This window comes from Brachyhypopomus gauderio, chromosome 5 (genome assembly GCF_052324685.1).
Source record: "Brachyhypopomus gauderio isolate BG-103 chromosome 5, BGAUD_0.2, whole genome shotgun sequence".
Classification (NCBI taxonomy): domain Eukaryota; kingdom Metazoa; phylum Chordata; class Actinopteri; order Gymnotiformes; family Hypopomidae; genus Brachyhypopomus; species Brachyhypopomus gauderio.
In genome coordinates this window covers 23,955,456-23,971,918 of record NC_135215.1, presented here as the reverse complement: position 1 = coordinate 23,971,918, position 16,463 = coordinate 23,955,456, and the positions used below count along the sequence as shown (strand labels likewise).

General features: G+C 38.3%; 1 protein-coding gene across 3 annotated transcripts in view; it reads right to left on the bottom strand.

Annotated features, from left to right (window-relative positions):
* Positions 1-16,463, bottom strand: part of ube2h (ubiquitin-conjugating enzyme E2H (UBC8 homolog, yeast)) — a 38,419-nt gene that overhangs the window by 19,281 nt on the left and 2,675 nt on the right. For 2 of the 3 annotated variants that reach the window (XM_077006595.1, XM_077006596.1), the window contains exon 2: positions 10,317-10,393. In XM_077006595.1, coding sequence (XP_076862710.1) covers positions 10,317-10,393 — 77 coding nt within the window. Of the gene's footprint in view, positions 1-10,316; positions 10,394-10,583; positions 10,712-16,463 lie in introns of all 3 variants that reach the window. The other variant, XM_077006597.1, reaches the window with a different exon arrangement.

Genomic DNA, 16,463 nt, shown 5'->3' with positions numbered 1-16,463 from the left:
TGGTACAAATATCAGAAGTAAGAGAATTCCAGAGTAGCTGAATGCTCGAGCCCCCATAGTAGACAGACGGGCCCGAGGTGTGGGTAGAACAGGGAGTGTAGGGATGTAGAAGATCAGAAAGATAAGGTGGTGCTAAATCAAGGAGAGCTTTAAATGTAAGGAGGAGGACTTTGAATTGTATGCGATACTTAACAGGAAGCCGGTGGAGCTGCTTTAGGATTGGAGTTGTGTTATGGAGATTTAATAATGCGAGCCGCAGTGTTCTGAACCAGCTGAAGTTTATTTTAAGTGTTGCGAGGTAAACCATAAAGGAGAGAGTTGCAATAAATTCTGTATGTAATCAGGGCATGAACAAGAACAGCAGCAGAATTTGGAGAAAGGAAAACTAATTGATCAATTGATGAGATATTTCGGTCTGCCAGAAAGGACAAGTTTATCTGCCATTTAAATGGCGCTTCTAGGTGAAGGTGTAAGGATTTTTACATTTTTATCATTTTTCAGGCCAAAACATACTCTAACTGACAGTTATAATTTGAAATTCTGAACATTCCGCCATTCATTTCTATGGGGCTTTTTAAATTATTTAACTTAAATTTATCAAAAACTACAACTCTAATAGACTCCAAAAACGGATAGCACACCTGTCAGAGCAGAGACCTTTGAAACACAGTTTGAACGGAGTCTGTACATTAAGCGGTTCGGGCCACATTAATTGCAAAATTGATAGCAAAACTGATACCAAAACAAAAATAGCATCATAAAATCTTGGAGCACTTTCTAATTTATCGGCGCAGCTTTTACAGTCCGTACGGTAGTGGTCACACATCCAAAGAAACCTATGGACCACCACCAAGCCGGTATCATGAAACAAAGTGATATCGGATGGGAGTTTGTGGAAGACATAACCTAGCGAAAGACAAAAATAAAAATATAGAGAAACAGATAACATTTTAATTTGTTTATCTGTTTTTCATGATTCCATATTTTTTCCTGAGAATTGAGTAATTCCATATTTTTTCCCTGTGCTTGCTCAATAAAAGGAACATTTACTTATGTTTTTTTTTTCTTTTAGTGTTTCTGAAAGCCAACAAGTTGCACTTTGGAATGACATTATTATTATATCATGTTTTTCATCTGACTCACATGACTTTTTAAACAAAATACAGTTTGTGCTTTGGTCATATGCCGCTAGTTGGCGTTGTTGTTCAATAGGTTTTAAACAATTTTGAGGCAGTGCTGCAAGCTTTTGCTGTATGTTTGTTGTTTTTGTACTGTTTTAGACAAAAAGCATAGGTCCCAAGAAAGACATGGCAGAAAAGCAGAAGAGGAAAATGGTTAGAATAACAATTGAGTTCAAAAAGGCGATAATAGAGAAGTATGAAAAACGCGTTTGTGGTGTGACAGACTTAGCATTGAAATTCATTATTTTGTTAAAACATTAGCTTTATACAGTATTACTTGTTACTTGTAATTGTTTATCATTTTTGTAGGGAAATAGAGAAAAAAACTGATTGTCGAGAACCAATTAATCGGTTTTCAGTTATTTCTTATGGGGAAATTCGATTCGGAACTCGACCGCATCGGTTGTTGACGTGAGTTCCAGAACGGATTACCATCGACTATATTAGAGGTGTATTCAACTAAGGATTTTCATAGTCGAATCTGATTCGTCAGATTTTCCCTTTAGTCAACTAATAGTCGAATCTGGGTTTTTATTTATCTAGAGCACCTTAAACGGGATCCAGTTCTCATTCAAGACTTTTCCCACTTCAAAGTAAAAACCTAAAACCCTCAGATAAATGAATAAACATGCTAAGTTGGCTTTATTCAGCTTTTATTTATTTACTTATTTATTTTTTAATGAAATGTTAGAGAACATTAACAAAAAAAGTCACCGTCAGTACGCATATCGAACTGTCAGACAGGCACTGTGCAAAATGTCAAAAATAATTTAAATAAAATATGCCTGCCTGAAAATATTTAAAAATTGCCACACAACAGCAAAAAAATTATAAGGAACTGGATGTTAGGGAAACTAGTGGTAAAAATGCTTGGGACCCACAAGAACATTGAAGCCTTTGGCCTAAATACAAAACAGGTACATATAATTTCCAATAAACCTTTTTTACACTTGACATACAAACACAACAATCCACAGGCAGCACTGATATTGATGACACTACATCATCCACCCCTTCTTTCAGCCCTACATGCTGTCAGAGACCCAGTGATTTTGATGTAGCTTAACCACACTAGGCTTGGGTGATAATGCATATTTAGACAAACGATTATCGTCTCCAGAATTATCCTGATAAACGATTTTATCGTGTCAAAAATTAATTGATGCAGTACCCCACGTGAGCATTAGAGGGCCTTTCACGCATCAGTTACATTATCATATTATTTCTGCCTGTGTAAATTATTCGTTTGATAATTACATTTAAAACAGCAAAACATACGGTAATAAGGGAATGTTCCGGAAGTTGGAGTTCTTGTTGAGCTTTCAACAAGGCCCTCTTCTTCTGCCAACTATGAGAAAAGGTACCAACGATCGATCGGCAGATACCCAGAGCTCGTTCCGTGCACTGACTTTGCTTCTTAATTGAATTTGTCACACCCAAATGTAGGTTATGGCCAAAGCAATTTAACCATTGCCATCCAAGTTCGTCTCTCACGGCTGACTTTATATTCGTAGCGTTGTCCGTGGTAATGCAGGTTAAATTTCCCTCATTCAGCTTCCATTCCTGGAGTACTGAACGAAGACCCTCAGCTATATTGGTTGCAGTACGGCTGTCCGGAAAGAACACCGGTTCCAAACATTTGGATTCAAGCTTCCACTGCGGTGAAATAAAGTGTGCTGTCACTGACATGTACGGAGTCATGTTAGTACTTAACCAGATGTCAGTTGTCAATTAATAAAACTCCGCTGTCTTGAGCAAACACTCAATGTCAGCTCGAACATTAATATACATTTCAGGCACCGCTGTCTTGCTAAAGTACTTACGGCTTGGTAGCTCGTAATGTGAATTAAAGGGTTTTAACGTTTCTTTGAATGTTGACTTTGTGTTGAATGGCAACATACCCTTCACTAAATAACGCGTTACACTCGTGGTGCACTCTCGCTACTTAACGCAGTCACATTTGTATTTTGTACATTTTGCAAAAGTACTTGTGATTGTTGACTAACTCGAACTTTGTTCTCCTCTGTGGGTAGAACTCAGTTTAACATGCTGATCTCGATGATGAATCCTAAGATGTGCTTGCAAATTGGTGGTGTTACCACCTTTTGTGGTGATGCTTTTTCTGCATAGACGACATGTAACATTGTTAATATCTAACGGTTTTCCATGTTCATCAGGTTGGAAACCAAAATATTGCCAAATATTGCTTATCAATTTCTTTCACAATCTACCGGGAAATAAGACACGTAGAGGAGTTTGTTTCATTTGAATGTACCCAGAATTCCTTTCAATCTTTTCAAATGCCATTTTAAAAGCGCAGATTTGTAGTTAATTAGCTGGTCATTTTATGTTGTGTATATACATAAACACCACCCTTTCTGTTCTATAGAGCTAAAACTTTATACAATCTTTATACCATCTATGGTTTAAGAAAGTTTGTATAAAGTCAGTCGTTAAATAGAGATGCTGCAAAATGCGCTTTGCTAGTAAACAACAATGGTACGTAATAAAAACAAATAGAACGATAATTTGCGTAATATCGGCAAAGGTTTAAATTATCGTGATATTTGATGATATCATTTATAGGCCCAAGGCTAAACCACACCCACCACCACAGCCAAACACTCAGCATTAAAAATCCTAAATCAGAAGTACCTACACTTTCCAATATCCGTGAACTATAATTACAGTTATCATCAGGGCCGGAGTGGAACCCTTTTTCAGCCCACAAGTTTCATGCCCAAATCCGGCCCAAAATTATTTTTCCCTCTCAATCGGCCCAAACTACAGATTGACATGAGCCGGTCCATCGGGAATCCTCCCGAATTAGCCACTCCGGCTCTGGTTATCATTCATGACTGTCCAGCAACTGCCTCTATTTGTGAACTAATCCTGAAGAACAAATACCTCCCAAGCTGAATCATCCCACATCCAAATGCCTTTCAGCCTCAGTTACCCAACCTACTAAATGAAAGACAGATTGCTGAGCAGGCTAGCCAATTCAACCAAATAATTAAATTTATTTATTTGTAGTAGTAGAACTATAGTACAGTATAGTGTTGCACGGTATACCGATACTAGAGTAGTATCGCGATACCAATTTGCTTAGTATCGGTGCAATAGGGCCGAGTGCGTTTTTTTTTTTAAGAGCAGTATTTCCAAAGAGTGCCACACGGGGGCATTGTGCGTGTACAGCAGTGCAGCGCTTGCCTACACTCTGCAGAATAAGAAGAAAACGTGTAGGATGGCTGCTAATACAAGCAATATTGCGAATCGTCCTCAGCTTGTTTAAAAAATACACGCACAAAGCAAAATATGGAATTATTTTGCATACATTTCAGACAGTCACATCAAAACCAGTCTGCAAACGGTGCTTTAAAGCTGTACCAACCAAAGGAGCCAATCGATTCTTTTTACATAAAATGCGCATTCGCTTGACCCACCCAAGCTTCTGTAATGCACAGAACAGTTTGTAATGCTAAAATGGCAGCTAAAGCAAACGCAGTGAGTTCGCAGCCCGTCTTAATAAACAAGGAAAGCAGCAGAAGTGCTGTGTGGAAATACTTTGGATTTGAAGCAGATACAGATGGAAAACCGAAGGACATGAACAAGCCAGTTTGCAAGCGGTGCTTTCGGAACATTTCAACGAAGGGCGCTAAAGCCTGGTTTATATATAGTGTTGTAATGCACGCTACAATTGGACTCTAGTGTAAAGTTTGGTGGAGGGGAGGGGGATTAAAGTTTGGAGCTGGCCCCTTCTTCCAAAATGACCGTGCACCAGTGCTCAAAGCAAGGTACATAAAGACATGGAGTCTGGTGTGGATGAACTTGACTGGCCTGACAAAGTCCTGACCTCTACACGATAGAACACCTTTGACATTTTTGAAAGCAGTCCTGAGGTTGCAATGCCAGTTGGTCATTTTGCATCCTTAAAAATGCTATTTAAATGACATACTCTAAAATAAATTTAGGCTAACTATAAAATACCAAAGAAATTATAATAATTTGAATTCAATGTATGACATAACTCCAAAAGAAAATGAAAACCTTGAGTCAATATAAAAATACAAATAAAGATAATTAAATGATGTGTTATATTTCACAGTTTCACACTTAGAGTACATGGAGTTTAGCGAAATTCATGCTCCAATGTCTTCAACACAGCACAGCAATTTTGAATCAACAAGGAACTTAGATATAAACTTAAAACTACAGACTACACATCTATATGTAAAAGTCCAGATAAAAGTTTAGACTTCTATAGAACATGTTCTATATACAGTGGGATGTGAAAGTTTTGGCACCCTTGTTAATTTTCCTGATTCACCTTTATAAATCAATCAATGTTTGGATTTAAAAAATCAGTTAAATATATCATATAGGGAACAAGCACAGTGATATTTGAGAAGTCAAATGAAGTTTATATGATTTACTGAAAGTGTGCAATAATTGTCTAAACAAAAATAGGCAGGTGCATAAGTTTGGGCACTGTTGTCATTTTATTGATTTCAAAACCTTTAAAACGAATTATTGGAACTCAAATTTGGTTTGGTAAGTTCAGTGACCCTTGACCTCCATACACAGGTAACTCCAATTATGAGAAAGGGTAGTTAAGGGTGGCAATTGTATGTTTTTCTCCTCCGTCATGGTTTAGGGGAAGGATACAGAAAGCTGTGTCAGAGATTTCAGCCTTCAGTCTCCAGTGTGAAAAACATTGTGAGAAAATGGAAGAAGACAGGTACAGTTCAAGTCAAGGCTTGAAGTGGCAGACAAAGCAAAATTTCGAATTAACAGAAGCGAAGGATGTTGATCAAGGATGTTGAACAGTCAGTGTCAACCCACAGACCAGCACCAAAGACCTACATCATCATCTTGCTACTGATGGAGTAACTGTGCATCTTTCAACTATTCACCGCACTTTACACAGGATGATACTGTATGGAAGAGTGATGCAGAGGAAGCCTTTTCTCCACCCACATCACAAACAGAGCCGCTAAAAGCACATTTGGATGAGACAGCTTCAAATTGAAGGAAGGTGCTGTGGATTGATGAAACAAAGTTATTTGGCCAAAACAAGGGCCGTAATGCATGGAGGAAAAAGAACACATCACTCCAAGAAAAACACTTGCTACCTACAGTTAAATTTGGTGGTGGTTCCATCATGCTGTGGGGCTGTGTGTAGGGTGTGTTTAAAAAAATCTATCTTTCGATTCAAACCGATCTTCATTTGAATGTTTAGATATCGATGTATGAAACCTGACATCGATCTTTAGAATTAGCCAATTTTCCCCGCATATGCGTACCGTTTTAACGTCTCGCGTTTTATCTCGCGAGATCATCCTTTTTTTTCTTGAGCACCGCCACTTGGCTGGGGTGATCAGTTAAGCATGGATGCAGCAAGAGTAAAAAAAAATTTACCTCTGATCCACATCTATGATTCAATGAGTTACTAGTTCGCTCTGGCGCCAACCACTGGCGAGCGATCGATCGCGATATAATACTTTTTTTTTTTTTTTTTTTTTTACACCGCCAGGTTCAAATCTCACTCCAAGCTATCTTGAAAAGTTGGCAACCCTGCAGATGTATGGTTACATTTTGGATTCAGAAACCACGATGGTAGAGAAGAGTTGGATAAAAGCACAGCCATGTGTAAACTGTGCAACATGGAAGTGAAATATTGTGGGAATACCACAAATCTGAGAAATCATTTAATGTGACACCATCCTGATATTCAAAAAATGCCAGAACCCAAACAAACTCCACTAGAGAAGGCATTTGCGATTAAACTATCTACAAGTTCTCCCCGTGCCAAAAAAATAACCGAAGTGCTTGAATTCCACCTTTTAAAAGGTGTATGAACCCTGCAAACATGACTTTGTTCATTGCGCTGAAGTGCGGCGCGCGCAAAGTTACAAAATTCGAGAGGTGCACGAGCTCGTGAAGCGACAGTGCACGAGCGGAGCCACCGCAATTACGTCGTTTTCAGCGCGCGGACCCTCACGCCGTTGCGACGCGTCAAGTATAAAGCTGTGAAGTTTTCTCAACTGTTAGCAATATTGTTACTGCATAACAGAGCTGTCTCACTCCTCAACATGTTGATCAGCTCATTTTCTTGAAGAAAAATTTGACAATCTCCAAGATGTCAAAAAGCAGTCATGAATAAATCTTAGTTTTTGGACCTTAATGTTTACAATATTCAGAACTATGTTCATAAATATTTTTGTTACATGAAAGAAAAAAAAAACTTAATTTGCACATTAAAAGGCTGTTCAAAACCACTTTCAATGCCTTTTCTGGTAAAGGAGCTATGTGGAAGAGTGTGCATTAATTGATATAAAAAAAAGAATGTAACTGTTGTTCACAGTATAAACTAGTGTTGTCAAAAAAATTGATATATCGATACGTATCGATACTGAACATTCTGAAACGGTACAATACTCGTTTCCCTTAAGTATCGATTCTTTTTACATAAAATGCGCTTTCGTTTGACCCACCCAAGCTGCCGTAATGCAGTTTGTAATGCTAATATGGCAGCTAAAGCAAACGCAGTGCTGTTGGATTCGAAGCAGATACAGATGGAAAACCGAAGGACATGAACAAGCCCGTTTGCAAGCGGTGCTTTTGGAACATTTCAACGAAGGGCGCTAAAGCCTGGTTGAGTGACCATAGCGCTCGACTCTGGCCACCTCGCACGAACCTCCGCGAGCGGTGGAGGCTTTATACTTTCCGCTTTGCAGTGTTGTCCGAAACTATATGTGGTAGTATAAAAGAAACACCCCTCAAAACAGGGGAATGAACACTTACCTGACGAATTTTAATGCTGCTTTGTGTTTCAGTGTGTTTCAGGTTTGAAAAGTGCTGCAATTTAGGCTAAAGTACTTGAAAATGTTGAAATTGTAACTACTTCGTTTCACAACAAATATCTGTCTGACTGAAGTTTTCTTGTATTACATTAACAAATACGAGCCTCTTGTAATTCCAGGATGAAACATGAGAGAACGTGAAGACTAACGTCTTGGGCGTTTGAAAATAAACAACCATTAAATAATGTGATTAAAAGCGCAATATTTCGAATAATTTCAAGTATATGTATAAATATTTAACTTAATTAAGTTTAACGTGCTGGGAAATATTGGTACAAGCGCTTGAATTGAACCCTGCAAACATGACTTTGTTCATTGCGCGGCACGCGCGAAGTTACAAAATTCGAGAGGTGCACGACCTCGCGTGCGCCGCGCTTCAGCGCGATGAACAAAATCATGTTTGCAGGGTTCATACACCTTGTGGAATTCAAACACTTGTATGTCACTTTCAAGGTCCATTTCAATATTTCCCAGCACGAGCAAAGACACTTTGTCAGACGTTCAAAAGACGTCCACTGAAAAGCCAGAATGAAAGTTTTAGCGACGTCTTTTTTAAACGTCTATTACTGCCGTTCAGTTGCAGTTTTTGCACGTCCTGACATCCAATAAAGGTCCTAGTCAGACGTTCAGATAGAAAACTCGTCATAGACGTTCATGTTAAGTTAAAAGGTTAAGGTCCTAGTCACACTGTCAGATTTTGAACCAGTTTTGAACGTCCACCAGACATGCAAAAATGGGTCTGGACTGACCGACGTGATACAGACTTGATTTTACCGTCTTTCTGACGTCGCATGTTTGTTGGGATAAGTTAAATATTTATACATATACTCGAAATTATTCGCTTTTTTATCACATTATTTAATGGTTGTTTATTTTCAAAACACTCAATCGCAACGTCTTCATGTTCTCTCATGTTTCATCCTGTAATTACAAGATGCTCGTATTTGTTAACACAAAAGAACTGTTAAGTCAGACAGATATTTGTTGTGAAATGAAGTTACAATTTCAAGCATTTTCAAACACAAAGCAACATTCATTTGTTTGTTTATAAAAAAAAATAAAAAGGCTTTAAAACTGAAATTAGCACCGTATCTGACTTTGGTATCGAAAATGGTATCGAATTTCAATATTTTTTTAAGTATCGTATCGAAGTTGTAATTCTTAGTATCGTGACAAGCCTAGTTTAAACACTAATATCTTAATACATTTTAATAAAGTTTGAGTGTTCCTTGTATCATTACAACATTCAAACTACACTTTTTATTGTAACTGAAATGTCCCTACAAGTATCGATATTGAATCGGATCGAATCGAATTGATCGGGACCTTGTGAATCGAAATCGAATCGAAATGGGAAATCAGTGGTGATACCCACCCCTAGCTGTGTGGCCAGTACAGGGACTGGGAATCTTGTTAAAGTTGAGGGACACATGGATTCCAGTCAATATCAGCAGATTCTGGAGACCAATGCCCAGGAATCAGTGATGAAGCTGAAGCTACGCCAGGGCTGGATCTTCTAACAGGACAATGACCCTAAACACTGCTCAACATCTACCAAGACATTCATGCAGAGGAACAAGTATAACGTTCTGAAATGGCCATCTCAGTCCCCAGACCTGAATATTCTTGAAAATCTGTGGTGTCATCAAATCTGAATGAACTAGAGATGTTTTGTAAAGAAGAATGGTCTAAAATACCTACTCCCACAATCAAGACTCTCATTAGAAGCTATAGGAAGCGTTTAGAGCAGGGGTACTCAAATAGAAACGATGACGGGCCACATTTAATTTTTTAGATCACTGAAGGGGCCATTTCGGGGGGGTGAACGTAAATTGTTGACGGGGGTGGGCGAACGTTGCCATAGACGCAATCCCCAGCATCGTCTTGAGATCGCGGTGCGCTCAAGGAGGATCTATTAAATGTCAAGTTAAGGGTTTTTTTTTGGGTACCCAAACTTGTGCACCTGCCTATTTTTGTTTAGACAATTATTGCACACTTTCTGTAAATCATATAAACTTTATTTCACTTCTCAAATATCACTGTGTTTGTCCCCTATATGATATATCTAACTGATTTTTTTTATCCAAACGATTCAATTATTTATAAAGGTAAATCAAGAAAATTAACAAGGGTGCCAAAACATTCGCATCCCACTGTACTTAAGTGTAAATGTACCAGTGTTTAAATATAAAGTTCAATGAAGCCTGTCAGTAAGTCACAATTACAATACAAGGCCCATTTACTTCTTTGAGGAGGAAAAATCAATACTTACTTCCTTGTGGTCCATAAAACTTCACTACGAATTCATTAAGTCCACTCAAAATTGTGACTTCATGTTTACTCTCAATGCTGAATGACAAAGGTTAAGGTCAGTTGAAAATATGTCAATACTGCAAAATAAATTTAAAGATAAAGATAAATTAGGCATGAGCCTGCATGATCACTTATGTTAAGCACTGGCAATACATACAATTACATACCATATTATTTCATGAAACCTTAGTTATCAAAATGTTTCAAAAAGGTTATATACACTCACCAGCCACTTTATTAGGTACACCTGTCCAACTGCTCATTAACGCAAATGTCGAATAAGCCAATCACATGGCAGCTACTCAATGCATTTAGGCATATAGACATGGCCAAGACGATCTGCTGCAGTTCAAACTAAGCATCAGAATGGGAAAGAAAGGTGATTTAAGTGACTTTGAACATGGCATGGTTGTTGGTGACAGACGGGCTAGTATTTCAGAAACTGCTGGTCTACTGGGATTTTCACGTATAATCATCTGTAGGGTTTACAGAGAATGGTCCAAAAAAGAGAAAACTTCCAGTGAGCAGCAGTTCTGTGGGTACAAACATCTTGTTGATGCCAGAGTTCAGAGGAGAACGGCCAGAATGGTTTGAGCTCATAGAATGACCAACATCCAAGGAGACTGCATAAGCTACTTTTCCAAGATTTTTAGATTGTCAGATACCCATCACCACAATTCCTAAATCATGTAACAACCCACCAGCTTCTCATCGTTTTTATCTAAAAGGACAAAAATGGTATGGAGAACACCCAAATATTAGTAACTGACTGGGTTGACTGTCACAGCATCAAACTTTAACCCCTGGTATTGCCATTAAAAATATTTCATGTTGGATGGAGCAAAGAATCTTGTGATGTTGCACTAGCGTAACTTAGTCAGACAGACATGGCACTTTATCAAATTTTCAGTACTGATCTGCCAGCAAAATCTTACATCTGAATATTTTTTAAAAGAACCTAGGCGTCACCTTTGATAATGAGCTCAGCTTCAAATCACACATCATGACAGCTTCAAATCACACATCATGACTACATGCAAGACAGTCCAGAACGCGGCTGCAAGGGTTCTGACCCGCAGGAGAAAGAGAGATCATATTACACCTGCACTCCACGCACTTCACTGGTTACCTGTCAGCTTTAGAATAGATTTTAAGGTTCTAGTCATGGTTTTTAAATGTCTTCATGGTCTTACCCCTCTTTACCTCAGTAAAATGATGGTTAGATATGTTCCAGTCAGGTCTCTCAGGTCTTCAAACAGTAATCTACTGGTGATTCCTAAAAGCCGATTAAAGATTGGCGAGGGTGCTTTTTCGGCACTATGGCCCAAAGCTCTGGAATTCTCTTCCTGAAGAGCTCAGAGGCATTTCATCCCTGCATAGTTTTAAGAGCAGTCTCAAAACATTCCTGTTTAGATCCGCTTTTAGTTAAGAAACTCAATCTTATTTACTTTATTACATTATGTTGTCTATTATTTTCTAAATCTAATTATCTTAATAGTTTTATCTTATTTACTTTACTTTTTAACTTTTTGTTATTTTAATATTTTTATCTTTAATTTCTTTTAACATTTTCTTTGTCTTTTTGTCTTATCTCCTTTTAATGTTTCTTTTTATTTATACTGTAAAGCACTTGGAGTTGCATGTATGTATGAAAGGTGCTATACAAATAAAGATTATTATTATTATTATTATTATTATTATTAAATGAATTTTGAATTTTTTCATTAAAATGTACGGTGGAGCTATGTTTCAGTTGATTGGATAAAATATGGGATTTTTTATACGAGATGTATTATATATGCTATATATAAGATGAGCAACAGTAAGACACAAATAACGTGATTTTTTAAAAAAAAGAAAAACTGCCTAAAGCACTTTTTACCTTCTTTGCTTCCATTCGTAATCTCTCTTAGCAAAATTATATTTATTGCCTTTAAAACCACTTGCTTGATTCTCAGTTGTCCTGTACTCATCTGCCAATGAGTCACACCATCTGGTGACTCCTGAAATGTACAAAATAAACTCAACCGACCACTAAATTAGGTACACCTTGATAGTACTGGGTTGGACCACTTTTGCCTTCAGAACTGCCTTAATCCTTTGTGGCATAAATTCAACAAGGTACTGGAAACATTCCTCAGAGAGTCTGGTCCATATTGTTGTGCATGCAGTTGCTGCAGATTTGTCGGCTGCACAGCCATGATGTGAATCTCCCATTCCACCACATCCCAAGGGTGCTCTATTGGATTGAGATCTGGTGACTGTGAAGGCCATGAGAGTACATTGAACTCATTGCCATGTTCAAGAAACCAGTCTGAGATGATTTGTGCTTTATGACATGGCGTGTTATCCTGCTGGAAGTAGCCATCAGAAGATGGATACACTGTGGGCATAAAGGGATGGACATGGTCAGCATATCCCCCACACCATTGTACCACCACCACCACCAGCTTGAACCATTGATACAATGCAGGCTGGATCCAAGCTTTCATGTTATTGATGCCAAATTCGGACTCTACCATCTAAATGTTGCAGCAGAAATAGAGACTCATGAGACCAGGGAAAGATTTTCCAGTGTTCTATTGTCCAATTTTGGTGAGTCTGTGAGAGTTGTAGCCTGTTTCCTGTTCTTAGCTGACAGGAGTGGCACCCGGTGTGGTTGTCTGCTGCTGTAGCCCATTTGCCTCAAGGTTCGACATGTTGTGCGTTCAGAGATGCTCTTCTGCATGCCTCAGCTGTAACGATTGGTTAATTGAGTTACAGTTGCCATTCTATCAGCTCTAACCAGTCTGGCCATTCTCCGACCTCTAGCATCAACAAGGCATTTGCGCCCACAGAACTGCCACTCACTGAATATTTTCACCTTTTCTGACCATTCTCTGTAAAACTCCGATATCCTGCTGGTATAAACTGGCAAAAGGAGGCAATAGAAGCCACCGACATCCATTACAATGCACAGACATTTTCATCCCAAATCCAGTACTCCAAGATTTGACACCAAGTGGAAGGAGGGAAGCTAAGGATTAATGAGCACAATCCAGAATGAAAAATCAAAGATCCACGAATATGCCAGGAAGATGGACCCAAGTAATAAAGAGCTTACAGAGTACTTCAGACATCATAGGTGGAGGGGAGCTGGGAGGAACAGCAACCATCATGGGAGGATAAAACCCCACACAGTATCAGAGGTGGGTAGGAACGCGTTACATTTACTCCATTACATTTACTCAAGTAGATTTTTGGACAAAAATGTACTTGTAAGAGTAGTTTTAATATGAATGACTTCTACTTTTACTTGAGTAAATATGTGCTGAGAAAAACGCGACTTTTACTCCGTTACAATCGGATTTGCGCCGCGCGCTACCGTTACTTTCGTTTTGTAAATCATTCGTCTTTTCAGTGAGAAGGCTGACCAACCTCTCGTCACCCGAGTATGAGTGACCAATCAAATGAATCCGGTCAATCACGTGATTACATAAACAAACTTTCTCCACTAGCAAGAAAGTGACAAAAAACCTACCAAGCATCCCTGACCTCACATACAGCCAATGTTTACATTACAAACGTGTAAAAGGGACAGTTATATACGCTGTCAGTTGAGTATGCCAAACTTGTGGACATTTCAGCCTACAAGAACTCAACATCAAATTTGAAGAAACACGATGCGATAAGTTTGCCGTATGTATAATTATGTGTAATGCTATATCTCTGAGGCATAACGTTTGTATGATGTAATTATTAAATGTAACGCAGTGCAATACTAAAAACCATTTCACACTCCGAGTGTACACACCAAAGACCGCGGTACACACTAGCAATATATGATGATTAAGTTTGCTACAAATTGATTCAGTTGGCGTCAAGTTGTAGCTACACGTATTGGCTGACAGTCTCATCAGTTAGTGCCTTTGTGGAACACATTAGTTACACAGGCCTAATAATTAGGAACAAACTAAAATATATATTATTTATAATAAATAATTTTTATATATTGTATTTATAATCTATTATTTTTGTTATCATTAAAAGTCATTGTTTCCAGTAATTCAATTTCCCCATGATGTAATTTATTGACACGAGACAGTACTCATGCATTTACTCACTACTTGAGTAGCTTTTAATCAAAGTACTTTTTTACTTTTACTCAAGTAAATTTTTGGATGCATACTTTTACTTTTACTTGAGTAACATTTGGTTCAAGTAACAGTACTTTTACTTGAGTAAAATTGTTGAATACTCTACCCACCTCTGCACAGTATGTACCAATGCTGGAAGTGACCGTTACTCTCACTAGAAGACAGAAAACTTGTGCCCCAGTACTGGATTCTCAAGACTACATCGGACTGTGTGTGTGTGTGTGTGTGTGTGTGTGTGTGTGTGTGTGTGTGTATTGGACTGTTTATTATCGGACATTGTTTACGGCTTCTGAGGGCAATACCCGTGCTCTTTTCCGTTCTGTAAACAACATGCTGCAATCACCGGTCACATCACCTACTCAAATGCATTCTGTTGAACTATGTGATATGTTTGACATTTTTTGACTCAAAAATCCAAAACATCCATCAACAGATAACCTCTCGCCACACAGTTAATGCTACCCCTAAGTGCATTCCTGATCTATTGCTATGCTCTTCTTCTTTATCTACCTTTACACTCCCTATTGAAATATTGAAATAGCCCATCTTATTAAGAAAGCTAAGCCTACAACCTGCATTCTCTAGAACATTGTCTATACTCAGATTCATACTTACCTTAGCAAAAATAACTTATATGAGACCTTTCAATCTGGTTTTCGTCCTCTCCACAGCACAGAAACTGCTCTCCCTAAAGTAATTAACGATCTTCTAGTGGCAGCTGATTCGGGTGAGCTTACAATTCTCATCCTTTTAGATCTAAAGGCTGTGTTTGACACCATCTCTCACCCAATACTACTTGATCGCCTAAAATCCATTGGGCTCACCGATACGGTGCTTAAGTGGTTCTCTTCCTACATTAGTGATCGCTCCCAGTTCATCCGCCTCAAGAATTACCAGTCATCTCTATCCAAAGTCATTTGTGGTATTCCGCAGGGCTCCGTTCTTGGACCTCTCGTATTCATTTATATTCTCCCAATTGGCCAAATATTTAGGAAATTTTAAATATATTTTCATTGTTATGCTGACGACACCCAGCTTTACCTCACCAACAAACCCAATGATACTCTCCCGCCCTCCTCTCTGGTAAACTGCTTAGACCAAGCAAAAGAATGGTTCTCTGAAAATGTTCTACAATTAAACGCCAATAAAACCGAAATTCACCTAGTAGGAACTTTTGATCATTGCGCTGTCTCTCCGTCCTCCCAGGTTACAAGTCTGGGAGTTGTTTTTGATAGCCATCTCTCCTTCAAAACACACATCTCCAATATTACACGTTCAGCCTACTTCCATCTTAGGAACATTAACAGACTGCATCCATTTCTCAGACAATCCTGTACAGTTATTCTGGTCCATGCATTAGTAACATCGAGACTAGACTATTGTAATTCTATTATTTTTGGCCTACCTCAGAAATATAACAAACTCCAGTTAGTTCAAAATTCAGCAGCTAGGATTATCTCCAGGTCTCCTATAACTGAACATATCACCCCTGTCCTTAAAGAGCTCCACTGGCTGTTAACTATTAACTACCGGATCCAGTATAAAATCCTACTAACTATATTCAAATATATACATGCACTCGCTCCCTCTTATATCTCGGATCTCCTTAAAACATACAGTCCTGCTAGTTAAGAAGGTATTATTAAAATAGAGAAACTGAAGTTATAGTTTTTGTTAACTTTCACCAGATTTTGCTACCAAAGGAGTGACACTCTCCTTCCAACTGTTGATCTACCCTGAAAATTTTCACAAATGTCAATCAGCAGCAAAAAGGCTTAGTATAATTGTTAATTGGCTCTAATTGGCTGTCAAACAGTGCAAATCAATCTACAAGCAGCTTCACATGAAATCACAACATGACACACATGTATGCATTTTACCATTTCCAGAAAGGGGCCATGTAAGCTATAATTGCTCTTCAGACTCAGAGTAAGCAAATAGCCTGAAAAAACTTGAAGTCCCCATTTTAT